General features: G+C 51.1%; 1 protein-coding gene across 3 annotated transcripts in view; it reads left to right on the forward strand.

The window, feature by feature from the left end:
• LRRN2 (leucine rich repeat neuronal 2) overlaps positions 1-14,418 on the forward strand; it is a 70,375-nt gene extending 55,957 nt beyond the window's left edge. For all 3 annotated transcript variants that reach the window (XM_082396587.1, XM_082396585.1, XM_082396586.1), the window contains one exon: positions 3,941-14,418. In XM_082396587.1, coding sequence (XP_082252713.1) covers positions 4,178-6,316 — 2,139 coding nt within the window. In that variant the 5' untranslated portion in view covers positions 3,941-4,177 and the 3' untranslated portion in view covers positions 6,317-14,418. The remainder of the gene's footprint in view (positions 1-3,940) is intronic.
• The last annotated feature ends 13,143 nt before the right edge of the window (positions 14,419-27,561 follow it).

The following is a 27,561-nucleotide window of genomic DNA, read 5'->3' on the forward strand; positions in this document are numbered from 1 at the left end:
ATCCGAAGGCAGGCTGAGGTCTCTGTGCAGCCTGCTGGCTCTGTCTGTCCCTGTGCTTCCAGGCCCAGCCACACACACAGAGGAACAAGGTCTTCCCCGTGTATCCCCCAGGGAGGTCGCTCTAGCCAGAAATCAAGGAATGGTGTCTGAGGGGCCCCCGCAGGTAGCGTCGGGGAGGAGGAGCAGAGGACCCATTCATCTGTGAAAGGATGGCACCTGAAGTAGGCATTCGGGGCCACCAGCCCTGCACTCTGCTCCTGTAAGGCGGGCATTGAGCTGCAAGGCAGTGAACCTTGGCTGGGCTGGTGGGGCAGGTTACAGAGTCAAAGACCTGGGTTTGAACTCTGACCCCACCACGTCAGAAGCTGTGCAAACTCTGACGTGTCAATTAACCTCTCCTTGCTTCAGTTGCTTCCCCTGTAAAATGAGACTAAACAATCCCTTCTCTGTCTGCACACAGGGTTGATGGGAGAGTTACACACTTCACAATTTGTATCCACTCACCAGTACCCTCTGCATGCTCAATCCTACACTTGGCTCACTGGGAACACAAAAAACATGCAAGACATAGCCCCTACTGCAAAGAGCTTGAAATCCAGTTGGGGAAAACGTACACGTGATAGTCTGAACTCCCGCTCACCCCGGGAGATTATAGATAAAAGACAATTAGCTTTCTCTGCAGCTCCCGCTCCCAGCAGAAATTGCTAATCAAGCCTGCATGAGTGGGCCATGTGCAAGACAGCCTTAAGTGGTGATGGCAGGTGAGTGGGCAGCTCTGAGTTCTATCTTGGAAGGGGCTGTGTGTTCAGCAGTGAGGGGGAGGACTTGTCTGGGCCTTTGCCAAGCCTTGGGACCCGAGGTGCTACAAACATGAGTCATCCAGCCGCTGCCCGTCTCTGGGCCTCTGGATGCCGAGCCCCGGCCCGAGGCTCCTGGCTGAGGGGCTGGAACTCTGGCTCACCGCCCGCCCCCCAGCCCAGCCACAGGGGCAAGGAAGAGGGTGAGCCTGGAGTGGAGGGAAAGGCGAATCTCTGGATGTTTTTGGTTTTTGTTTTTTGTGTGTTTTTTTAAATTTTATTTATTTATTTTTGGCTGTGTTGGGTCTTCGTTTCTGTGTGAGGGCTTTCTCCAGTTGTGGCAAGCGGGGGCCACTCTTCATCGCGGTGTCTCTGGATGTTTTTAATGAACTTTTAAATGGCTTCTCGATCCCATCCATATAGCTGAGCATCGGTAGGACAAAGGTGCCAGGACACAGGTGTTGGAGGAGGAGCCTGGGGCTCGGGCAAGGTCTGAAGGCCCTCTCCACCCACCGCAGCCTCTCTCCCCTTACGCACTGTCTTGGGCTCTCCTAATCATTTTGCATTTTTGGTCCTGCCAGAGTGGCACTCTTAAAGGTGTGACGTTTTATCTAGTCCTGCTCACAGCTCCCCATCCCACCTGGGGGCGACACTGGGCCCACAGTGGGCAAGCTTAATAGGGGCTTGTTGAGCCCTGGGCTCCAACTTCTATCCCCCCCTAAGAAGTCCTATAGCTGGGGAGCCTCCCAACCCTGGGAGATGAAAGAGAACTAAGCCTTGCTGAGCTCTCTGTGTGCACCACACCCGGTTCCTTTCATCCCAATGACAAGCTCGTTTTACACATGAGGAACAGATGCTCAGAGCAGTGAACTTTCCCCAGGGTGCTCTGGTAGGAAGTGGTAAGTAATAGTAAGATCTCTTTGCTGGTGGGTCCTACTTTCTTGGGTGAGACCTGGGCAGGAGGCAGGAGCCTCTGGTGTGTACGTGTGGCAGGACCCCAGCCCTAGCTCCGTGACAGGGCCATCCCAGGACTCAGCTTGTCCCTGATGCCTCTCCACTCACATAGCACACGGCAGAACCCCACCACTCTTCCTGACCGCCGCTCACCGGCCTGGGTGGCTGAGTACTCCAGGCTCCCCTCTGCACGTGGATGCGGGTGTGCATGTGTGTGCGCACGTGTGTTTGCCTTAGTTTTACGTGTCAGTGTACACACACCCCCACGCAAAACCTCTGTGCATTTTAAGTCATGTTGTTTTTCCCACCTTCAGAAATAGCTGCAGAGGAAGGTGGGAAGTAGTCAAATGTAAACAGGCATGCCGCTCCCTTGCTCAAGGGAGGCCTCCAACTGCTCCCCTCCCCGGCCCCAGCATCCTGGAAGTGGGATGAGGTGGGCAAAGAGCCCCGCTGGCCAGCTGAGAGGCACTTGCCTGGAAGGTGGTGGAAGACACAGCTCCCAGCTTCCTGCAGCTCCCTGATAAGGAGTCATCTCCTCAGGGGACAAGAATGGGCACCCAGCCTGCTGCTTCAGCAGCCAGTACAGCTCAGGGTATCCAGGGTAGGGTCGGGCCAGATCTGGGGGCAGAGAAGTACAGTGTAAATGGCACAACCTCTGAATTCCTGTCTCCTGACATTTACCAGCTGTATGGCTTGAGCCAAATTCTTTAACCTCTTCCAAACCTCAGTTTCTTCATCTGCAAACTGGAGGTATTAATGCTTATCTTGTAGACTCTTTATGAGGGTTAAATGAAATAAGACATAGTCTTTGAAAGGTCCTGGCAAATAGCAGGCATTCAACAACTGTGCACTCCCCTAATATCTGCAGCTGGAAAACTACCCAGTCAGACCTCCACTCAGGAGTCAGACTAGGCCCAGGGGCCCCCTTTGGTTCCCCCATCTTGGTTCTAGGCCAAGGCTGGACTTTCGTCTAGGGCAAAGCATCCTAGCCATGGGTTCTTCTAGAGAACCAGGATTGATTGTCCATACCCGGGAGGAAGGAACAGCAGGGGCTTGGATTCTAGATTGGAGTGGGGGTAGGGACCCAACCTCCTGGAGGAAGGGGCCCTAGGACCATAGAGATTGATTTATACAATAAACCCTCACTGGGCACCTGTCCTGGGCTACAAGCATGATGATGAGCGAGACAGGTCCCCAGTTGGGGAGACATTTCCACGTGATGTGATCAGGGCTGTGACAGAAGAAAGCATGGGGTACTGCGAGAGCACAAGGCAGGCCCCTTAGCCATCCAGGGGTGGGGAGGGTTAGAAGCAGCTTTCTGTAGGAGGGGACTGACCTTAGGTTGAGTCTTGAAGAACAACGGGGAGTTGTCTGGGAGACAGGATGGGGGGTGTACGGTAAATTTGACCTGAAAGGTTGGTCACAGTGAGTCAGTAGGATGGCAAAAGCCAGGAGAATTGGCTGAGGCCAGATCACATATGGTCAGGACTGAGGTGCTCAGACCCAGGCTTCTTAAACCCACCACCTCCTCCTGGCAGTTTGGGTAGGCTACAGGGGAAGGGAAAGCCCCTGCCTCCAGGCAGGGAAGTTGGCAAAAGCCAAAGCTGTCCCCTATCCCCGGAGAGCCTAAGCAGACCCCAGGTGACCACCTCACTTCCCCAGCCTGTCTGGGTGTGGGGTCAGGGTCCACTGCCTTTCAACTTTCAAAGTCCTGGGAGCGCACCCTGGAATTGAGAAGCCACGTTTGTTTCTACCACCCTCTACCCACACTGCTCAGAGGGATGTCTGAAAACTGTCACTTTATTTCCCATTTACTCAGTGAGGAGAGATGTGAGGAAGGTTGGAGAATCTACTCCACATCTCTCTGGGCTCAGAAGGACTCTGAAGATGACAATTTCAGCCATCCCCTCTCCTCCACACACACACACACCTTCTGCGAGTTATCCTGGAAGCTTCCAAGGCTCAATCTCTTGCCCTTTCCTTGAAGACTCCCAGTCACTCCCCCAGCAGATCAAAGAAAAGGACAGCAAAGCCTAAGGACTGTAGGACAGAATCCAGGAGCCCTGGCTCTGATCTTGTCCACCCCTCTCAGCTCCTTTGACCTCTTGAGTCAAACAGGGGAGACACAGGAGGAGGGAGTAGATTCTGCTTCTCTGCAACCTCCTTAACTCTGCATCCTCTTCTTCCAGGGCTGCCCCGATGGGGCATGGCAATGAGTGAGCAGACCGAGCGCCAGTGGACAAGGATGGACAGCCGCACCCAGGAGGGCAGGAAATGGTGCCCACCCATCCCCGCATAGAATGACTGCCCAGGGAGAGTGGTTCCCCGGGCCCTGGCAGGGCTGCTGACCCTCAGCCTGCAAACCGCTAAGAGCACAAGGACTCTAGACTCTTCCTGTGAATGGTCCCCTGCCCTGCAGCTCCACCATGAGGCTGCTTGTGGCCCCCCTCTTGCTAGCTTGGGTGGCTGGTGCCATTGCCACTGTGCCCGTGGTACCTTGGCACGTGCCCTGCCCCCCTCGGTGTGCCTGCCAGATCCGGCCCTGGTATACACCCCTATCGTCCTACCGCGAGGCCACCACGGTGGACTGCAATGACCTATTCCTGACAGCTGTGCCCCCGGCGCTGCCCACAGGCACGCAGACCCTGCTGCTACAGAGCAACGGCATCGTCCGCGTGGACCAGAGTGAGCTCGGCTACCTGGCCAATCTCACAGAGCTGGACCTGTCCCAGAACAGCTTTTCAGACACCCGAGACTGTGATTTCCGTGCCCTGCCCCAGCTGCTGAGCCTGCACCTGGAGGAGAACCAGCTGACCCGGCTGGAGGACCACAGCTTTGCAGGGCTGGCCAGCCTTCAGGAACTCTATCTCAACCACAACCAGCTCTACCGCATCGCCCCAAGGGCCTTCGCCGGCCTCAGCAACCTGCTGCGGCTACACCTCAACTCCAACCTGCTGAGGGCCGTGGACAGCCGCTGGTTCGAGATGCTGCCCAGCCTGGAGATCCTCATGATCGGCGGCAACAAAGTGGACGCCATCTTGGACATGAACTTCCGGCCCCTGGCCAACCTGCGCAGCCTGGTGCTCGCGGGCATGAATCTGCGGGAGATCTCTGACTACGCCCTGGAGGGGCTTCAAAGCCTGGAGAGCCTCTCCTTCTATGACAACCTGCTGGCCCGGGTACCCCGGCGGGCGCTGGAGCAGGTGCCTGGGCTCAAGTTCCTAGACCTGAACAAGAACCCGCTCCAGCGGGTGGGGCCCGGGGACTTTGCCAACATGTTGCACCTCAAGGAGCTGGGTCTGAACAACATGGAGGAACTGGTTTCCATTGACAAGTTTGCCCTGGTCAACCTCCCTGAGCTGACCAAGCTGGACATCACCAACAACCCCCGGCTGTCCTTCATCCACCCCCGCGCCTTCCATCACCTGCCCCAGATGGAGACCCTCATGCTCAACAACAATGCTCTCAGTGCCTTGCACCAGCAGACAGTGGAGTCCCTGCCCAACCTGCAGGAGGTGGGTCTCCATGGCAACCCCATCCGCTGTGACTGTGTCATCCGCTGGGCCAATGCCACGGGCACCCACGTCCGCTTCATCGAGCCTCAGTCCACCCTGTGTGCCGAGCCACCAGACCTCCAGCGCCGCCCAGTGCGGGAGGTGCCCTTCCGGGAGATGACGGACCACTGCCTGCCCCTCATCTCCCCCCGCAGCTTCCCCGCCAGCCTCCAGGTGGCCAGTGGAGAGAGCCTGGTGCTGCACTGCCGGGCGCTGGCTGAACCAGAACCCGAGATCTACTGGGTCACTCCAGCTGGGGTTCGACTGACGGCTGCCCGGGCAGGCAGGAAGTACCGGGTGTACCCTGAGGGGACCCTGGAGCTGCGGAGGGTGACAGCGGAAGAGGCAGGGCTGTACACCTGTGTGGCCCAGAACCTGGTAGGGGCTGACACTAAGACGGTTAGTGTGGTTGTTGGCCGGGGTCCCCTGCAGCCAGGCAGAGGCAAGGGATGGGGTCTGGAACTCCAGGTGCAAGAGACTCACCCCTATCACATCCTGCTCTCTTGGGTCTCCCCACCCAACACAGTCTCCACCAACCTCACCTGGTCCAGTGCCTCCACCCTCCAGGGCCACAGGGCCACTGCTCTGGCCCGCCTGCCACGGGGTACCCACAGCTACAACATCACCCGCCTCCTTCAGGCCACGGAGTACTGGGCCTGCCTGCAAGTGGCCTTTGCTGATGCCCACACCCAGTTGGCATGTGTATGGGCCAGGACTAAAGAGGCCACTCCTTGTCACAGAGCCTTAGGGGACCAACCTGGGCTCATAGCCATCCTGGCTCTCACCATCCTCCTGCTGGCAGCCGGGCTGGCAGCCCACCTTGGCAGTGGCCAGCCCAGGCAGGGAGTGGGTGGGCGGCCTCTCCTTCCAGCCTGGGCTTTCTGGGGCTGGAGCACCCCCTCAGCCCGGGTGGTATCTGCACCCCTTGTCCTGCACTGGAATCCGGGGAGGAAGCTGCCCAGGTCCTCAGAAGGGGAGACGCTGTCACCACCATTGTCGCAAAATTCCTGAAGCTCAGCCTGTTCTCAGCAGTAGAGAAATACCTAGGACTACTTTTTACCAAAAGGGAAGCAATCTGGGCCAGGTACCCTGCCCGGAAAGTAACATGGACCCACATGCTTGAGGCCTGGCAGCTGGACCAAGACAGCCAGCTTTGTGGCCCTAGTGGGGGTGCTCCTGCAGCCTCCAGAAACTGCCCTTACCTTCTGGGGGCTCCTCCGCTGCCATTCTGAGGTGCATCTCCAAGGAACAGGAAGGACTGTGGCTAAAGCTGCCCACCTCCCCAGTTGTCTGTGTGCCCAGAGGCTCCTGGGCCTGGATGTCCCCTGCCTGTGTCCTCAGGCCCTTGGCCCACAGGATGCACCCCCTCCTCTTCTCTGTCTCTGTACAGTCTCAGTTGCTTGCTCTTTCCCCTTCTGGGCAAGAGCTGAAGGAGGCCTCTCCTCCCCACCTCGGGGGACTGCTCCCAAAGTGGGGCCCCAGTTGGATGAGAAGGACATGTGGGAGAGGGATGCCCAGGAACGCCTCTTCCCGGCACCCTTCCGGTCTGCACTCTGAGGCTGACTTTCTATAGGCAATTTTGTACCTTTGTGGAGAAATGTGTCACCTCCCCCCAACCCAATTCACTCTTTTCTCCTGTTTTGTAAAAAATAAAAATAAATAAGAATAACAATAATAAGGGGAGGGGAAGGAAACAAAAGAAAAATAATCCTTTGAATACTGAGTATAACTAAAGAGCTCTCTGCTCTGAATCTCTTCAAAGCCTGAGGGTGACAGAAAGAGGGGCTGGATTGGGAGAGGAGGGAGGGGAGAGAGAGGAACGTGGTGCGCGAGAGCACAGGTTTTCCCTTTAGGTTTGAATTCTGACCTGCCAGGCGCCTCTGGGCCTGCTCCCCAAAGGGCCTGGAGACCTGGAGAAGAGGGACAAAGAGCAGGAGAGGCTGACGAGAGAGGAAAGAAGAGACAAGGAGAGGGTGGGAGAGGAAAATGGAGGAAAACCTGGAGATGGAGAGAGTGGAAATTTCCATCACCCAATGTTGTCACCCCTTCTCTTTCTGTGATAAGCAATTAACATGCCAGTGCATAGGAAGCACTTCCCATCCTATTTCTAATTAAACAAACCCAAGAGGCAGAGTCATGCTGAGAATTGCAGATCATCAAGACAGCAAGAACTTGGGCTCACTGGGGCAGGAGGGGGTTGTGGGGTGATGGAGGATTTGGGGAGGGGAGGGCTGTGGGACAAGAAAATTGCTGCATTTATCTTTCTGGTCCATTTCAGTATAATCTGCAATGAGCCTGGTTTGCTTTTGCAGTATTTTTTTTTTTCATGGATTGACTTCTTAGGCCCAAATGTGAAGAGAAACATCTGTTGGAAAAGCAGAAGAGCCAAGGGGAGGGGCTGCTGTGGCCAGCCGAAGGACGGTTCCAGAGCAAAAGGCCGCTGGGCCACAGGTCTTGTTTCTGAGATGGGTCTCTTGAGACCAAAAAGAAGCAACACGTGAACTTGGCGTCTCCTGCACTACAGACACGTTTAGCAGACTCGTGGGAAGCGGGGTCTAAGTCACCCTAAGGTTGCAAATGTAGACACAGGTGGAAGCCAGACCAATAGAGCATCAGGCCCCATGGAACCTAGAAAGAGAACACTCACCCCAAGCCAGAGGATGCTGCTTCTCTCTCGGTAAGCACAACGAGACCAGGGTTCTCTGAAGACCTTCAGCAAACAGCCACTTTAGAAGCCTTTTCCTCTTGGGCAGAAGGGTTCTCACACATCAGCCTGCATCAGAATCACCTGAGGGCTGGCTGAACACAGACGGCTGGTCCTACCCCCAGAGTTTCTGATCCGGATTTGGGTGGGATCTGAGAATTGCATTTCTAACAAGTTTTCGGCTGATGTCGATGCTGCTGGTCTGGGGACCCCACGTGGAGAAACCATGGAGCTCCAGCCTGTGGTGGCTAGAATGTCTCGCTTCCTCTGCTCAGGGTCCCGGCTTTTTTATAGACAGCAGTACAGGTTATGGTCCCGTGAGAGACTTGGGGAGGGGCTGGAGGATGGTCCCTCAGCTCCTCCCCCCTCTACTGCTGGGCTACTCAGCCCCATTTCAAAATGACAGCCCACTGCCCTGAGTCACCAGGCTCCATCCACATGTGCTCTTTCCCATGGGCAACTGACGTGTTCTTTAGGGGAGGGAGCTGGGAAAGCTTTGGGACCATCACAGCCAAGTTCCGGGCAGCCACGCCAGCTAACTGGGGCTGGCCTGTGGGATCCAGCCTATTTGCCGTTGGTGAGGGTTCATCCTCTGTCATCCAGAGGCTCTGTGGGGAAGAGGCAGGCCAGGGCCTGTGCGGATCATGGAAAACTGAAGTTAGAAATCAACGCCTCTCCTGTCTAGGATGAAGGGCAGGTGCTGCCTTTCTCGATGGGCCCACATGGCAAGGAGCATCCTGGTGCTGGTCCCCTAAGCACCCAGAGCCCTGTAAAGCCTGTGAGCCCTGCAACCCTCTCCCATCAACTCCTCCCCTACCACCCCAGAACTCCTCTAAGACCTCAGGGCTGGGTCATAGCAACCCAAAAAGTGACCCCAGCACACCTTAGATCCTGCAAGCACGAAATACTTGTACCTGTGGTTGGAGGATGGAAAGGCTGGAAGTTGAAAGACATCTTTGCTACCCTCCTTTCCCGAAGACTCCTCGGTTATAGGCAGGAAGCCCTGAGGGAACCGTGGAAGCTGTGAGCCCTGAGGAAAAGGGCTGCAGCTCTGGCTCCCAGTTTCCATGTCCTCAGGGGCTCCCTGCACCGAGCCCTTGAAAATGAATCCCTTCTTGGTGGGGAAAGGCAGTTACGGTGATTTAGCCCTTCTCTCAGCTGAATTCCCTGGTCCTGAGCATGTGGCTGCCCCAGAGAAGTGAGGTGAGCTGGGGAAAGGATGTGAGTGAGTGGCCTCTTTTCTCCTGGAAAGAGAGCTGAGCTGCAGGGCCGTAGCCAGTTGCGGAGGGGGAGGAATGGCACTTTGGGGTTGCTGTGTCCTAGAATAGCTAGAAACTGAGCAAATGAGAGCAAGCAGCCTCTCGCCTGGTACAGAGCTGGGCACGTGGCTCAGGTGTGTTGCAACCAGGTGAGAGGACAGTGGGACCATGCCCTGCATGTCTGTTAACGCAGCCGAAGTGGCATTCGAAGTCTTAGCTTTCAAACTAGTCTGAGTGCGTGGGCAACTAAACATGCTGGGTTTAAAACAAACAAAACGGCTATTTAGCCTGGTCTCTTCTGGACATTTAAGGTAGCTTTTTTAAAACCCTAAATAGAAAGCAGTATTTGTCACTGTTTGAATTTTAAGTTGTTACAGAGAGCCTGTCATTTCCATCTATTGAGATGATTTCAAAACCCAGCTCAGTTGTTGACTGTATATGTCCCCGGCGGGAGCACGCCACTGCAGGATCCTATCCTGCCTTTCTGTCCTCAGCCGAAGCCCAGACAGATTGTGGAGCAGACTCGGGCCAGGACACAGTTCTGTGGCTCACCACAGCAGCCTTCCCATCAGCCCGACACGGGCCCATCAATCAACCCATCTGAGGTGGCCGCTCAGCCAACTGTCAATACAAACCACTTAAATACACTCTCTTGCAGCCCACATTCCTGCGTTCTCCCAGGGGGCGGACTTCCTGGGGGGCTGTGCCAATAGGAGGAGAGAGTGAGTGTGAGGCAGTCCTGGCAGCTCTCACACTAGTCCCTGTATCGCAGAAGTCAGTGAGGTTGGCTGATCTAGTGTGGGGTGACCAACTGGGACTTTGCTGGTCTCAGCACTGAAAGTCCCTTGTTTCAGGACCTCTCTCAGTGCCGGGAAAACCAGGACGGTTGGTCACCCTGGTCTAGTGACCTCTTTCTAAGTGTACCAGTCACCTTCCTTCTTCCCGTTTTCCCTTCTGCCTCCCAATCAACAAATATTTAATGAACGTGACTATGCGGTTGGCACAGTTCTAAGAACTAGGGGTGCAGATAAAAATCTCTGAGCCCATGAACCTTGCATTTTAGTGAGGGAAGGAAGTTGATGAACCGGACAAATAAGTAAGAATATATAGCATGTTGGGCGGTAGTGGGTACTATGGAGAAAAACATAAGTCAGGGAAGAGGATGAGTCGGGATAGGGGGGTTTACATAGCGGGGTTCAGGAAAGACCTTGTTGAGAAGCTGACATTTGAGCAATGCTGTGGGGGAGGGAACCAACCAGTTATCTGGGGGAAGAGTGGTCCAGAAAGAGAGGAAAGTAAGGGAGAACGCCAAGAGCAAGGATGCTGTGTCCGGAGCAAGGGGGAGGGGGGCAGGGAGAGGACCTGTGAGACCTGAGGGCAGACAAGTAGCCAGGCAATCATGCTGGGCCTCATCGGCCACTGGAAGGACTTGGATTTTCCTTCCAGTAAGAGGGGAGACACTGGAGGGTCCTGAGCAGACGTGGCATGATTTGGCCCAAGCAGATCCCTCTGGTTGCTAGACTGAGAACAGAGCATGGGCGTGTGTGGTGGTCGAGGGCAGAAGTGGAGAGGTCAGTTAGGAGACCACTGCAATAATCATCTCCGTTTAACCATCACTTCTAGAACTTTGCCGGGGCTGGACACGAAGTGTACCTGTCTTTCCTGAATCTATCTTTTCCCCTATTTTTGAAAATCAAAGCCACATTTACTCTTTCGCAGGATCCTGACCGCTCTCTCTCTCCCCACGGTTCTTCAAGGCAGCTCGTGTAGATCAAGGCTCCTCCATCACATCTGCTAGTTGTGTCAGTGCCTCATAACAGAGACCGGAACTTATGTAAGGTAGTGAGGGATGATCCTCACTGGCTTTAATTTCCATCTTAATTGTGTTTGTCGTTCAAGCAGTCAGTCATTCCAAGGGAGAAACAGCAGTGGCAGGAGTCCTTATCCTGCCTCTTCCCTGACAGCGCATTGCCGTGGAGTGTTGCAAAGACACTGCAAATGCAATGTGCTGACAACGCATTGGCTGTTCCAGGCCTGACGTCTACCTTCCTTCTTGATGATTTTACCAAAAGAACGCTTGTGTGTTCCTCATAAGTTTCACACATGTCAGATCAACCTGTCCTTAGCCTTCCCAGTACGATTGTTACCCATTTGGGCTATCCTTTTACAGATGCCCTTTGATTAAGAGTATCTCCTTGTAATTTTTATAGAATGGTAATAATGCCTAAAGTCAACCATTTACTATGTGCTAGCCACCCTAGTGGGGATTTCACAGGCACCACTTCATTTCAATCACAGGTACCTTATAAAGTGGGTACAATTAACCCCATTTTACAAATTTAGATATCAGAGCCCAGAAAGGCTAAAGGACTTATCCAAGGTCACACAGCTAGTAGGTGGCAGAGTCAGGATTCAAACGCTGTCTGATTCCAAAAGCTCTTTTCTAACTACTGCTCTGCTATATTCAAATTTATACACTTTAAAAGTATGTCAATAGTTTTCGAGAACATGAGAACTTCTAAAATCTGTGTGCAGATTTTAGAGCACTCTCTGTGCAGCCACGTATATTTTTAGATGCTGCCCTCTTTTTTTAAACTCAGGATAATTTGTGGCTTTATTGTCAGGACTTCAGTTTTAAAACCTCTTGAACTATATTCTCTTGGGAATCATAGCTTATAATTCTTTTCTCTGAATTTTTGGAACATGCATTTTAGAAGCCTGGGTGTCTGATTTTGCCCCCTCATCCTTTCCTTCCTTAGATACTGTGAACTCTAAAGTTCCACAGCGGCTTCCTCTGGAGGTTCTGGTCTCTCTCCTCACCAACTGGTTCTTCTTTGTTGATCAGAACTGCATCCAGAGCAGCCCTTGCCCACGGGCTTCCTTTTCTTCTGAGCTCAGACGTCGGCTGGCCAAGTCAGGAGCTCATCGGAGGCTCAACATTGAGCCGAGCAATGCACCAAGCAAGTATCTAGGTGGCAGGAGTCCTGTCACTGCTTCCTCTGGCCTCTGTGCCCATTTTATAGCATCAATTAGGAAACACGGTCCCCATGGCCTCCTTCTGACCCAGTGGCCCGTATCATTCTCATACCACAGGGCCCTCCTGAGCCATTCTCCTTTCATCTGCATCCAAAATCTGGTTTTGCTTCTTGTGAACGTCCATTGCCTTGCTACAGCTGTGAATCAGTATCCCCACCCTCCGCCTCCACCACACACTCCAAATCTTTGTGCCCCCCCAGGTTCCCTTTCCTATAGTCCCCAGCCAGGGAACCCAGAGCTCCCCTCTGCCTTGTTTGTAGAAATTTCCAATTGCCATAGTCCCCACCCCTACTGTGCACAAAAAGAGACCTGGTTGTCTTGCTTGTGGATGTCTTAGAGCACGAAAAGCCAGTGTTGGGAATGGCAGCTCCCTTGGCAACAAGAGAACACAAGTAGGTTGAGGAAGTGCTAAGGCACTATTCCTCATTCCTTCATTGCTACCCTCAGAAATCAAAAAGGATCAGGCTATCAGCCTGTGAGGAGGGAAGAAAGAACCTAGGCTCAACCTACATGATAAGAATAAGGGGCAGTACTTGGTGGCACATTACTAAGCTCATTGATATTTACTCTCTCTTGCTCTTAGTAATAACTCAGTGGGTTATGCTGTACAGATATGATTATTATTCCCATTTTACAGGTAAGGAGATCGAGGCTTGGAAATTTTAAATAACTTAACCAAGGTCACACAACCAATAAAGGTAGAACTGGAATTTGAACCCAAGTCTTCTAATTCTGAATTCCCATGCTCTGCTCACCTACCCACACCATGTTCTCCACCAGAAACAAGGAGTGAGTGGCGTGCACTCCTCTCAGGGCGGGGGGACGTGGTGTGAAGCTGGGTGGAAATAACCAGGTACTGACTACAGAGAATAGAGAGGAGATGGAATCACTTGTACTGACAAGGATCACAGAAGCTGGGTGGGCAGGAGCAAGAGCCCACAGATGGACTCCAGGACCGTGGAGGCAGAGCTGGCCCAGGCAGAGGCGCCACAGCTGAGAAGGGTTAGCGGCGGCAGTGCCTGGCTCCAGGGCTCAGAGGCCACTGCTTGGCGAAGTCCCACCTCTCACAGCTGAAGCCAGCCTCACAGAGTCATCTGGTTTAGGCCCCTGCCTTCTAATGGCCTGGCTATCATTATCTCTGTTGATTTCACAGTGAGAAGAGGTGGGGAACCAGAATCTCAACCTTTTGGCTCAGGGCAGGGCTGGACTAGGGCCCTCCATTGAATGAATGACTAGAGCCAGTCATTCAAAGATGGACTTGGAGAGTCCATGGGCTGCTGTGAAGGCTAGCAAATTTTTCTGTGCACATGCATACGTGACATTTTCTGGAGAAAGGGCACCTTGGATTTAATAAGACTCTGAAATGGGTCCAAAACCCCAGAAAGATCAAGAATTACTGCATTAGAGGGTACTAGTGTCCCACTCACAGCTGTAGAACTCGAGACTCTAGTTGGGAGTTGCCAAGGGAAACAGAGCCACCCACAACAATTTGCAGGTCTGTCAGGGAGGATTAGGTTGATGAACATTCGCCATCTCTGCACCTAAATGGATTCAGATTTGCTTGCATAGACATTTCCTTTAAAATAAGGAAGATGAAGTGAAGTCTCATTGTTTTCAGTTGCAAAGCAGGGGCTCCTATGTCTGCTCCTAACGTTCAATCAAAGCTTCAAGCTTTTAGCCCATCAAAACCTACAAGCTCCCTAGAACTCCACTGCACCTCCCACATCAGCCCCATGGGTCCCCCAGGCCCGAGAGCCACATGAGAGCTCACTCAGCCACTTAACAACTTCCGTCTGACAAGCATGCGCCCAGGGAGGGCACAGGATTCACCCAAGTGCCTTGGGAAACCCAGGCTCAAGCCCTTCTCTTTAATCTTGAGTAGATTAGAATCATCCATCTTGTTCTATTTCTCCTTTACTCCCCTTCCCCAATTCCTCAACTTCTCTGACCCCCCCACTCACACACATGAGCTGTGTGCACACGTGCATGTCCATGTGTTTGCACAAACACACACAACTTTGTAAATGTCATTTGCAGCTCCGTTCCAGTCCCCATTCTACAAGCCATTTGCCTGACGCTATTTTAAGCACCTAATAAAACTGTTTTAGAATGAATCCTGGGATGTTCTGCCCTTTGCTTCCCCAGGGCAAAAGCATTTGGGCTCCAGATGGAGCTATGTGTTGGCACCAAGTGAAGAGAAGGAGAAAGAATCAACCCAGGATCAGCAAGAGATCCCAGTCTCCTGCCCATAAGCAGTGTGGTGTGTCTACACAGAGACATACACCTGGATTGAAATCCCTGCCACGATCTTTACTATCCCTGAGACCTTGGGGTGCTGACTACACCTGTCTGCCTCATCTGTGAATGAGAGCTGCTAGTACGTCCGTGGTTCTCAGCCTGGAGCACACATCAGAATCACCTGGAGGGCAGTCAAAACGCAAATTGCTGGGCTCAACCTGGAATCTGGAGTGAGGCTTGAAAATGTGCATTTCTAACACAAGCTCCCAAGAGGGTGCCGCTGCTCCAGGACCACTCTATGAGAAACAGTGACCTAACTCATGAGTTCCTGTGAGGATTAAATGAGAAAATAGATGTAAATCACCTGGCACTTAGTCAGGTAGCAGTTCTCAACCTTGGCTGTGCATTAGAATCACCTGGGGAGCTTTGAAAACTAGGCGCCCAGCAACTGCAGACCAATTAAATCAGTCTCTAGAGGTGAGATACAGACATTACTACTTTTTAAAAAAGCCTCCCGGTGACTTAAATGTACAGTCAAGGTTGAGAGCCACTGTAGCAGGAGCTCAATGCATTTGAAACACACTGTATGAGCTGCCCAGCTGCCCCTCTTTCCAGGACCTCTAATCTTTCCTCAGAGCCCCATTGCCCACTCTGGTTCCCCTGGGAAGGACTGGGGGAAACTTAACCTTGGCTTTGGCTGCTAGAGTGGCCAGGTGCTGAGGACCATTTGGAAGATGAGAACTGGTTCATTCATTCAATCCATCCAGTCATTCATTCATTCACTAACAATCAACCAAGCTGCTATGACTGTATTTATGAGGTGCTTGGGGACGTGGGGATGAAAAGAATCCAGTCCTGTCCACAAGAGTTTGTGCCCTAGCACAAAAGATGTAGAATAATCGCCTCTCAGGTTTGGAAGTGTTCTCTAGCCTCAGCTCCCACCCACCACAGGAGTTCTCTCCACAGCGGCCCCATCATCTCATCCCAGATTTAATACTTTAAGTGACAGAGAGCTCGCTACCTCGCAAGATGGCCCATCAAGTTTAACGATTCTACGTTTTAAAAAGTTTTTCCTTAGACTGAACTGAAACCACAGCCCTGTGACTCCCACTCATTAGCTCTAAACTCTGGAAGAAACTCACCCCAAGCTATCCCTTCCACATGCAGGCTCAGCTGTGTAGAGATGCTTTCCGTGGTCAGGGGAAATTACAACTGCAAACTGAGAGTTTGTTCCTAATTACCATCAAAGTGTCAGAAGGGCAATACAGAGGTTCTTGTTAACTGAGTATTAGCCCGCCAGTTCTCACAGGTGGTGCTGGGACACAAAAGTCAACATGACACAAAAATACTTACTAATGAACCAACCACCCTCTAACCTTAACCCCTCACTCAATTTTGTTCTTTCCCGTTTCACTGCAGTCTCAGCCTGACCCAACACCTGTGGCAAAGGTCTTCGTCAGCCTCTGCTGGCTGTGGGCAGTTACTACCACACAAAACAAATAGACAAACCAATTGCAAAGTGAAATTGCATATCTTGCCTCCCAAAGTGCAGGTTCTAATGATGTTGACCAAATCAATGTTAGAGAAGTATTTAAATCACCCACAAAGCTATTGAAAAAATAAGACTGGGGTGGGGAGACCAATTAACAACGGAAGAAGAGAAAATCAACAAGGATCATACACAGTAGTCACCTCAGAAGTAAATGATTTGGATACCCAAAATTAAGAGAGGCCCATGGGAAATGGATGAAGCACTGTAATGTTTTTATAAAATGAAGACCCTCTTTAAGATCCTGCTTCAAAAGTCAGACAAGAAATGAAGAGTGTTTCCCTCCAGGAATCTATAATTTGGTTAAGGAGTCAAGTCTTAGCTAATAAAAGAGTTTCTATATTATGCCAATAACACAAGACAGCGATGATCAAGAGCTGAATTGAGGGGCACACAGCTTCTGAGATTAGGAGAGGACAACCCAGGGGAGACTGGAAAGGCCAGTGAAGGCTTTGCCAAGAAAAGGCTTGTTTTTCAAGAAAGACACACATACACAACCCGTCTTCCTTCCTGAGTCCTCTGGATACTCACCATGTCCTAGTCAAGAGGCCCAACAGCTTAGGAAATACGAGTACATCTAACCTACCCAGCACACTGCAGTGTTTATGGTCAGGAGCCCGGGAACATAAACATGCAATGGACCACACCAAATGGCAGAGGAAGGCCGAGGAACCCCTGAGGTGGCGGAGAAAACACTCAAGCCCCTGGGTGACCTCAGTCCAGCCCAGCTGGGTGTGCTGCCAGCAGGCCCATGCCCAGGACCCCAGTGGGTCTGGCTGCTTTAGCCCGAGGGGGACGTGAGGAAAGCAACGGCGCATCTGAGCAAAGGGGAAATCAGTGGTGGCCTTCCCCTACGTGCTGCTTTTTCCCCATATGGGTGAAAAGGGCTTCCTATTTATCATCCCATCCATCCCTGGCCTCCAGCTGGACCTCAGCTACAGTTTTCTGGAAAGTAGGAGAAACAGGGAGGCAGAGACACCCCTAGATGAGTGTGGAACCAAGGCAACTTCATGTGTCCCACCTCTCGGCCTCCCCACTATTTTTACTAATATCGAGGAGAGAGTAAGTTGAATGTGTTTGTGTGTGTGTGGTGCATTAGGGGAAACAGCAGCTGTGACCTTGGCCATTTGGGTACCAGCCAAAGCTCAGTACTTCTCCTCCTGCTGCCCCCACAGCTGCCTGTTGTCCTCCCCAATCCCATGAGGACAAGGGGACACCTGGGAATCAAATGTCCTTACCTGGGGCGGCTCAGGGGAAGAGAGTCAGAATCTGGGTTGACCTCTCACTTCCTACCACCCTCAGAAAGGGGGAGCTGCTTATACCACCCCCACCCGCTTGTCCCTGCTTTGCCTTTTGTTAAACTTAAATCACCTGATTTTTAAAATTTTCATTTGAAATTGTGGTTTAAAACACACAACACAAAATGGTGCCCAGTTCTAAGCGCACAGCTCGGAAGTGGCCCAAGGTGCTCACACTGTTGTACAACTGCCTCCACAACCTCCTCATCCTGCAAAATGGAAACTCTATCCCCTTTCAGCGACGACTCCCCCACCTCCCCCTCCCTGCAGGCCCTGGGAACCACCATTCTACTTTTTGCTTCTATGAATTTGACTATTCTAGATACCACAACAATACAGTCTTTTGTGACTGGCTCACTTCATTTAGCATAGTGTCCTCAGAGTTCATCCGTGTGTAGCACGCGTCAGAACTTCCCTCCTTTTGAAGGCTGAATAATATTCCACTGTGTGTATACACCACATTTTGTTTATCCATTCGTCTGTTGATGGACACTTGTGTTGCTTCTGCCTCTTGGTTATTGTGAATGATGCTGCTGTGAACATGGGCGTGCAAACATCTCTTTGAGATCCTGCTTTCAATTCGTTCCTCTATATACCCAGAAGTGGGATTACTGGATCATATGGCAATTCTATTTTTAATTTTTTTGAGGAATTGCTGTGCTGTTTTCCACAGCAGCTGCACCATTTTACATTCCCACCAAGAGCACACAAGGGTTCCAATTTCTCCAGCCTGCTTTGCTCTTAAGGAGTTGCTGAGAACGAGGGGCTCCCCAGAATCTCTGGACTTGAAATGAGAATCCAGGACCTCAGAATGCCTGCGGTCCTGCCCTTCCCGGCCTTCTCCTCACAGGTCTCATGGTCATCCCTCAGCCCCTGAGGAGCGCTGCTCTCCAGCAGGCCAGGGAAGAACAAAGAAAACAAAGTCTTCCAAGGTAGCGAGCAAACGCCCAAGAACGATAGCGCTCAAGTAACCGGAGCGCTCAGCACTGGGACGATCTGGGTGAAGACAGGAGTGAGCTGCCTCCCCTACCCTGAGCTCGCTGCACCGGCAAGCAGAGCACAGGGCAGGGGGCGACGGGGGAGAGGCTGGCTGGGGAGCCCCTTATTCTCAATGAACATGGAAGTCCAGGCCACCGTCAACTCTCCCCTGAACCACCGCAACGGCCTGCAACCTAGCCTCCAAAGGGCTCCTTCAAAAACTCAAATCCGGTCCTCTCACTTCCCTACTTAAAATGTTTCATGGCTCCCACTGCCCTCAGACTAAACTCCTTGACACAAAATCACTGCCCTTCACGACCCAGCCCTGCCTAGCTCTCGGTACATCTGCTGTGTCACTCCCTCCTACTCTGAGATTTAGCCACACAAATGCATTCCAACTGCTAGAACATACCACACTCGCTGTCTCTATTGGGCCTTTGTACACAATGTTCTCTCAGCTTGGAACATTCTCCCTCACATCACCCTCCTTCCTCTCTTCATCTAAGTAGTTCTAGACATCCTTTGGGTCCCAACCTAGATGTCGCTTCCTCCAGGAAGGCTCCCATTACCTCCCGGATTCTGAGTCTCAGTATTACCATGGGGGTCATGGCAGGACTCTGCCACTGCTGTGTTCCCTGGAGACTCGCCCGTGTTCCTGACACTAGGTTCTGTGAGCAACGGCCTGCAATCTGGCCTCCCAGCACCTAGAACACAGCGTGGCTCAGTGTAGGTGCCCATTACAAGTTTTTGATGAGTGAATGAATGTGTGAATGAGGCATGAAGGCTTGATTCCTGAGGCTGATGAGACCTGGGAGGCGCAGGGGCTGGCAGTTTCCACCTTCCACCTTCCACCTTTTGACCTCTTTCTTGTCTTATGGCCTTTAGTGTCCCCAGAGTTATGGGGAAATGAGGATAGGCCAGAAAGGGGGCAGGGACCATGCAAATGAAGCACAAACCCTGGAGTTCCTTGGGAAGCTGTTCCAAAGCCCTGGATTATCAGGATATTTGAATTTATCTGGCTGTCCCCTACTCCGTGACACTGAGCAATGAAGAGTTTATGGTTTCTTCCACCCTCCCTGGCTTCCCAGCTTCTTCCCAGTCACCACCGCCTGCCCCCCTCTGATCCTCCCCCCATTGCTAGGAGACAGCTGTGACCTGTGGCCATTCACCCAGGGAGCCAGCCTGGCTGAGGGACCCAAGGCCCCAGGTACAAAAGTGATGCAACTCTTGGAGCTAGGCTCTAACTGGCCATTCCCCATGAAGTGCAGAGATCTAGCAAGACAAAATTCTCCCCTACAGCATCCTGAATCTTCCCCCTGTAGCTGATAAACAGCAAGTCCCAGACCTGGGAACAATCAAAAGAGAAGAGCAGTGATTCAGGGGAGAGGAGCACAGAAAGGGGTCCACCCCCTATGCCCGTTCTCTCCCCAGGGCCCCCAGAGCTGCCATCCTGGGAACACTAGTATTAGGGAAGTTTGTGTACATACCACTGTCATTATCACAGAGCCCACGCCATTTCTGCTCTCCAGTGCCATCCTCTTGTGTGGCAGGTGGGTGAAATGTGGCCCTTCGTTTGTCACACAGCTAGCCAAGGGCAACGTCGGGACAAAGGCCCAAGATGCCCGCCCTCACTCACCAACGGCGCTGTGGTAGGTGAGGGCGAGCAGAGCCCACACCGCCCTTCCTCGTCCCGTGGGCACCTTTGGCTCCCCGACCGCTACCCATTTTGGGACTTGGGAGGGTCAGACAGAGTGTCCAAGACCTCTCGCCCTCGTCCTCTTCTGTGCATCAGGAGCCACATTACATTTTTTTTTTTAAAGCATATATTACTTTTCACATATTTATTTATTTATTTATTTTTGGCCACGTTGGGTCTTCGTTGCTGCGCATGGGCTTTCTCTAGTCGTGGCTAACGGGGGCTACTCTTCGTTGCGGTGCACGGGCTTCTCATTGCGGTGGCTCCTCTTGTTGCGGAGCACAGGCTCTAGGCGCACGGGCTCAGTAGTTGTGGCACGTGGGCTCAGTAGTTGTGGCGCACGGACTCAGTAGTTGTGGCTCGTGGGCTCTAGAGCGCAGGCTCGGTAGTCATGGCGCACAGGCTTAGTTGCTCCGCGGCCTGTGGGGTCTTCCCGGATCAGGGCTGGAACCCGTGTCCCCTGCATTGGCAGGCGGGTTCTTAACCACTGCGCCACCAGGGAAGCCCCCGACATTACATCTTAATTAGGAGGAAATCCGAGGCAATTAGTATGGGGTCCCCTGCAAGGAGCACAGTAACTGAGAGTGACAACCACCCCCACACACGCGGGGGCCCCAGAGCACTCCACCTGGGCTTGCATGAAGCTGCTGCCAGCCGATGCCTGCAGCCTTGGCCCAGGTTACAAGAGCCAGGCTTTGGGGCCCCCTGGGTTCCACGCAAATGCAGCCTCCTTGGTTATCTATTTGCACTGGGGGCTGGAGGGATGGGGGGACAGTCCGAAGGCCATCTCATGTGCAGAGCTCAGCTCAGCCTGGAAGAGGGTTTTTCCAGTGAAATGAGATTCAGTTACACCCAAAGTGAGAAAGAAAAGGCCCAGATAGATGAGGTTAAGACAGGTGCTCAACAACTGTTCTAAAAGATTACTCTGCTACATCACACACAAACACATGCATGTACACACACACACACACACACACACACACCCCACAGCTCCACTCCAGGCAGCGTTGCTTAGCATCATCTCACAAACCAGGACCAGCCAGCTTGCGTGCAACCTCTCCTCCCTCCCTCTCTGCCCAATACATAGACCCAGAGACCGGAATCGCAGATGACTCAGGCCAGACCCAAGGGGGCTTGCAGTTCTTGCTCTCTCATAATAATTCCTGCTTTGAGCTAAGCTCCACAGTAATTCAGCCACGCAGGCCAGAGCAGTGGAAGAATTTGTCTTGCCAAAAAAAAGCTAATGGAAGGTGAAATGGCATTAATAACAGTATAGTGTCTAGACAGGAGGCACTGGTCCGGAAACTCTCTGCCCTGGTCAGGCCTCTCCCAGCCCAGCCTGAGAGCCACACACAAAGGGCATTGGTAACTTGGGCCCCCTTCAGCAAGGGCTCCAGAGATCAGGGTGGGGGTCTAGAGGAGAGCTTTCCCCAGTTGCAGCCTGGGAGAGCCATCTTCAGATGGCTGGGGGCAGAAGAGAATGGTTCTCAGAAGGTGCCTGCGAGCTACAGGGAGGTAGGTTTCCACTCAAAGGGAGAACATTTTCTAACAGTCAAAGCTGCCTAATGATAACACAGTCATCTTGCAAGGTGGTGAGAGCTCTGTCACAATACATACTCAAACAGTACAGCGTAGTGTTTGGGAGCTTAAGCCAAGGAGTCAGATACATCTGGCTTCAGTTCCTGACTGTCATTTACTCATTGTGTGATTTTGAGAATGTTACTTGAAACTGTTTGTTCACTGGTACATAAGCATAATAATTACCCCCGCAAATTTTGAGGCCTATGTGAGGTTAGTGCATGTGAAGTAGAGTACCTCACAATAGTAAGCACGTGATAAATTTCAGCTAGATCTATTCTTATATATAATAACAAGCAAAAACTAGGCGGCTACCAGTTGGGGGATGCCAACAAAGAGAGTCTCAGAATGGCTGGGGATGGGAGTAGATAATCTCTGAGATCCCTTCCAACTCAAAGGATATACAGATCCACTCATTCATTTTTTTTTCTTTTCCTTTTTCTCATTCAACAAATAAAACTACTCTGTGACAAGCATAGACAAATAGACCCTGAATAGACAAAGATCAGAGGATGTCTCACCCTCTTCCTTCCCTCTGAGAGCTCTTTAATCATTTCTTGCCTTAAAGCCCTCCCCAGCTGGTCAGAAGGAGGAGATGTTGGCATGCAACACACACACACACACACACACACACACACACACACCACCACCACCACCACCACACTGCTTTGCCCTCACCAACATGACAAACACTGAGTCCTACACAAAGCATAGATGTTTCTACACTTGGCTTTTCATTCCTGTAGCTAGCTCTGGCTCATATACCACCTCACAGCTGTCTCTGGACCCTCCTGATGGCCCAGCCATGGCAGTAAGAACCCTCTGCCACAAACTGGTTCACCAGAGACCTATTCCTTGGGTAAACAAACAAAGGGCTGCAGACCTCCACCATTACAAATGTGAGCCTGGTTTGCAGGGACTCTCATTCCACTAGGAGTAAGTATCTGTTCCAAGAGAACAAACCATAGCCCCTCCATGGATCAGGAGCTACATTATATCTTAATTAGGAGGAAATCTGAGGCAATTATCTGAATTAACCAACGTGGTCTAAAGCAGCCGACAGGTCCCCCTAGATTATGGTGCAAGTCAGGAGCTCAGGGTTGGCTCCTGCTTTTGGAATGTTGGGCATTTAACAATGGCAGTAACCAGCTTGGTTTTGCTGAGAGGATGTGGCTGAGCTATGCCAAGCCTTCGGCCTGGCCACCATGGCCACTCTGTTCACAAGTCCACTGAGCAAACCCCGGGGGTGCTGAGGGAGAATCCTAACTAACATCCACAAAGTGGACCATCTTGTCCACATGGCTACCAGTAGGAGCTTGGTGAAATCCACACGGAACACAAATGTTTCATATTCTGTGCCCATTCTAAGAGGCCTGTCCACACATCTTTTTTCTAAACTTCCTTGTCACTAATTCTTGAATCTTACCCCTTCCGAGTTTTTGACCATCTGGCCAAACCATTAGTAAAGCACATGAATTAGTGAGAGACTTACCTCAGGCCATCTCTCTTTCCAAGTAAAGTTGTCAACAAGTTGTCCTGCTCAAAGCACTCCCACTGGGCAGCATCTGTTCCCCACTTCAGGGGCACTCCAGAAAGAGCTCCAGTGCCAGGGGAGTTCCCTTCGGGTGGGTGTCAGTGTATCAGGAAGAGTTCTGCAGAGCAGTCTGGGCTGTTCTCCTCCTCAGTCACCTCCTCTTGAGGCCACAGGTGTCGACTGAGAAAGAGGTGGCAGAGCAGAGCATCAGGAGTGGGCACCCTCAGAGTTTGAGTGACTTGTGACGAGAACTTAGATGCGCCACTGGTATTGGCTCAGTCCCGCTGATACCACCCGTACCTGATTACGTGCGGAGTGCCGCTGGGAAGGCTGGATTTATGGCTTGTCAATCATGATGAGTAGCTTTGGTTGCAAGGTCATGTGGTACCCAGTGGTCGGAGATGTAGTCTATCAGGGCTGACAACAAGCCAAAACTATTTCTCAAAAGAATAGTGAGCTGACAGAGTGTGCTTGTTCCCAAAGCCCCAGGACCTCCGCTGGGATTGTGCTACTGACTTGGCCACAGGTTCCACAGTGCATCCCAAAACTGGTCCCCAAAATCCAGAGACCAGCTCCAAGCCGAGATGGAGTAACAGTGTCAGGATTTACCCTCCCACCTTAAACAACCAAAAACCAGAAAAAATATATGAAACAACTGTTTATAAGACATGGCATACCAGGCAATGAATGGCAATGATCTCTTTGAAATGGGAAATAAATATGGTCATCCCTATAATTGCCCCAGCTCACTACCTTAAGAGAATCTCCAGGCCACAAGTGGGGAGAGGGAACCCAGATGGATCCTGATGGGCTCCCTGAGTTAAGGAGCTGATGCTGAGAGTACAAGGCAGGGAGAATTCATAGGACAGAAAACTGGAGAGGAAAGAGCTGCACAGAGGGAGAACTCTGGAGATCTAAAGCGAACACCCTTCAGGTACTCAGCTGAGTACTGATCAGCACGTACACGTGAGGAACCTCTTCGAGGCTGGGGGAAGAATAAACCGAAGATTAAAGGGAACAGTGCTGAGCCCTCACACAAGCTGGGAATAGTGCTGGTTCCTACAGGCCAGACCGGAAAAGCCCGTGATTCCTGAGCATTGAAGAGAGTACATAAAAGCGTCTTGCTTCAGTATCTAGAGATGATTTCTTAGCTTTCTCAGTTGACATTTTGGGCTGTATTGCTTTATTGTATATAAAGCAATATACAATATTGTGCTTTATTGTACAATAATTCTAAACATTATATATCTTATAACAGAGCCTCAAAATACATGAAGCAAAAACTAATAGAACTGTAAGGAGAAATTGACAAGCCCACAATTAGAGATTTTCATACCCCCTCTTAATAACTGATAGAACAAGTCAGATAATTAGCAAGGATATAGAAGATTTGAACAACCCTATCAACCAACTTGACCTAATCCACAATTACAGAACACTCCACCCAACCACAACCAAGCATGGATCAAGTAAACAGGAAACTGTTATCGAGAGAGATTATCTTCTGGGCCATGAATAAAACTCAATACATTTAAAAGGTTGTAAGTCATACCAAGTATGTTCTCCGACCTCAATAGAAATAAATTAGAAATCAATACAGAAAAATACCTAGAAAATCCCTAAATATTTGAGAATGAAACAACACACCTCTAAATAATCCTTGTGCCAAAGAAAAGAAAACTAGGAAGTATTTTGAATTGAATGAAAATAAAAACACAACTTATCAAAATCATTGGTTTCAGGATAGTGGGACTTACATGATATTTATTATTAATCATAACAACTAAAATTTGTTGAGCTACATGATTTTTATTATTAATCATAACAACTAAAATTTGTTGAGCAGTTACCATTTTGTGCCAGGCATATGTAAGAACTTTACATATATTATCTCATTTAATCCCTATAAAAATTTCATATTATTAGGGTACTATTATTCTTCCCATTTTTATACATGAAGAAACAAAGGCTTAGAGAAACTAAAAATAATCATTGTCGTGCTGCTAAAGCAGTATTACGGGGGAGTATACAGCACTAAACACATAGCTCAGAAAAGAAGAAAGGTTGGGAACTTCCCCTGTGGTCCACTGGCTAAGACTCCAAGCTTCCACTGCAGGGGGCGCGGGTTTGATCCCTGGTCAGGGAACTAAGATCCCACATGCCGCACGATGCGGCCTAAAAAATAAAAAAATAAAAAAACTCAGAATGAAAAAAAAAAAAGAAGAAAGGTTTTAAATCCATGCTCCAAGCTTACTTCTATCACGTGATCTGCCTGTATCTGCCCCACAAGAGTAGGTGCTCTGAGGACTGCATCATGTATCGTATCCATCCTTAGTCTACCGACCCTAACACAGCGCCTGGTCCACCACAGGCCTCCAGAAACATGACTTGACCAAAACTCCACCCTCACTGGTCTCCCTGTCACGGGAGCTAGGGGAATGCCTCTGGACCTAGGCCTTCTATTCTGTTCCATCTGGAATAAACAAAATTCTGGCCCCATAACATGGCCCAGGGAGCCTCTGAGGACTGGCAATGGGCCCATTCCCAAGCCAAGTCTGTGAGGGAAGACAGAGCCAGCCACCCTGACCCTTGAAAACCCACCAAGCTCTTTCCCACCACAGGGCTTTTGTACCTGCTGTTCCCTCTTCCCCTGGCTCTTCCTGTGTCTGACTCTTTCTCACTGTTTTGGTTTCAGTTCGTATCCTCAGAAGGGCCTTCTGTGCCCGTTATCTCTAACCCCATCTTTTAGTATCATCACTGGGATTTTGTTTTGGATAACCACCCCTCCCCCAGTGGATCCAGTCCTGGTGAAGCTATCAATCAAGATGGCTTTGTCTCCCCTGGCCAAAGAGTTGAGGACTTTCTGTCCCTGGACTCACAGAGAACACTGTTGGGGGACCTCTCTCCCAAAGGCTACCCCTGAAGAGACTGTCTATTGGTGCCACAAGATAACCCTGTTTCCTGTGCTTTCCCTTATTCTTTCTCTCTTTTACTCTTTCCCTTGATCCTGTGAAATATTCTTATCCTTCCAGAAATTTCCTTTTGCTGAGTCAGCTTCTACTGCTCACAGTAAAGAACCCTGATACTAGTGTCCCATCCTCAGTCATTACCTGTTTATTCCTCTTATAGCATTTTTCAAAATCCAAAATGATTTTTTAAAATGTGTTGACATGTTTATCGTCTGTCTCCGCCACTAGAATGTAAGCTCCATGTCAGGAGGAGCCTTTTCTGTCTTGCTCCCTGCTGTCCCCCAGCACCTAGCCCGAGGCTGAGGCTGGCGCAGGCAGGGACTCCAGAGGAAGGCAGGGCCACACTGCGGCCTGTGTCTCACTGCCAGGCCCCGAGGCCCACTGGCTGGACCGCCAGCTCCGGGCTGTGTGAAAGGGGGCAGGAGAGGGCCATGGGAACCACTGAGTGACCTCCCACCTTTGAGTCAGATTCGGATTCTGAGCAGCAGATTCCAAGGCCGGATCTCTCTTCCCCTCCCCCTTTGATCTCTACCAATCCTTGGTAAATCTTGAGCAATGTCTTCTAAATCTTTAATTACAAGAAAATTGCAACCCAACCAGTGAACACAGGAACAGTGTTGATAAATATTTTAAATTGCTACAGCAGCAGATCTGAAGGGATTAAGAAAAGATATATTGGAGTGGCAGTTATTAAATACTAAATCCCAGTAGATGTTACCGAGCACATACATAATGCAAACTCCTGACAGCAGCTCTATTGCTGACAAGACAGGAGAGATATCTGTTCGGGGACATGGTGTCGGGGGAGGGAGAGGCCCTCCCTGCCTGTGGCAGGGGTGTCAGGGGAGAGGACAGCATGGACTTAGCTCCCTTCCTCCCAGAGGTGTGCCCTGCCTCACACCCCCTCAGTGCCACTGTGTCCATGAAGGGGCGGCGTATGGTGGCCGGAAGGACAGGGAGAGTGAATAGTCTCCAGGATCGTTGTCCCTCAAGCTACCCCAGCCCTGACTCTTCCTGAGGCTCTGGAACTGGACCATTTGGGCTGTCACCACCACACAACCCTTCAGAAGGAAGGAAGCCTGCACCCCTTCATTCATTCAATTCTCTCCCTAACCGCTAATTCACCATTCACCTATCCCCCCCAGTATTCCTTAATAGACTCATTCATTTATTCATACATTCACTAGTTTGTGCATTCTTTCACACATTTATTCAGTTACTCATGCATACACTAATTTACTTATTAGTTACTCACTCACTGGTCAAACATTTATTGAGCACTTGTTATAGCTGGGGAGATACGGAGCTAAGCAAGACCCAGCCCTCACCCTCAAGATCTGAGAACCTAGTTTTGGGGGATGGGTGGAGACCAGAAAGATAAAAATATGGCAATATAGTAGACTCCTGGCATTTGCAG

This window comes from Balaenoptera borealis (genome assembly GCF_965194805.1).
Source record: "Balaenoptera borealis genome assembly, chromosome: 1".
Lineage (NCBI taxonomy): Eukaryota > Metazoa > Chordata > Mammalia > Artiodactyla > Balaenopteridae > Balaenoptera > Balaenoptera borealis.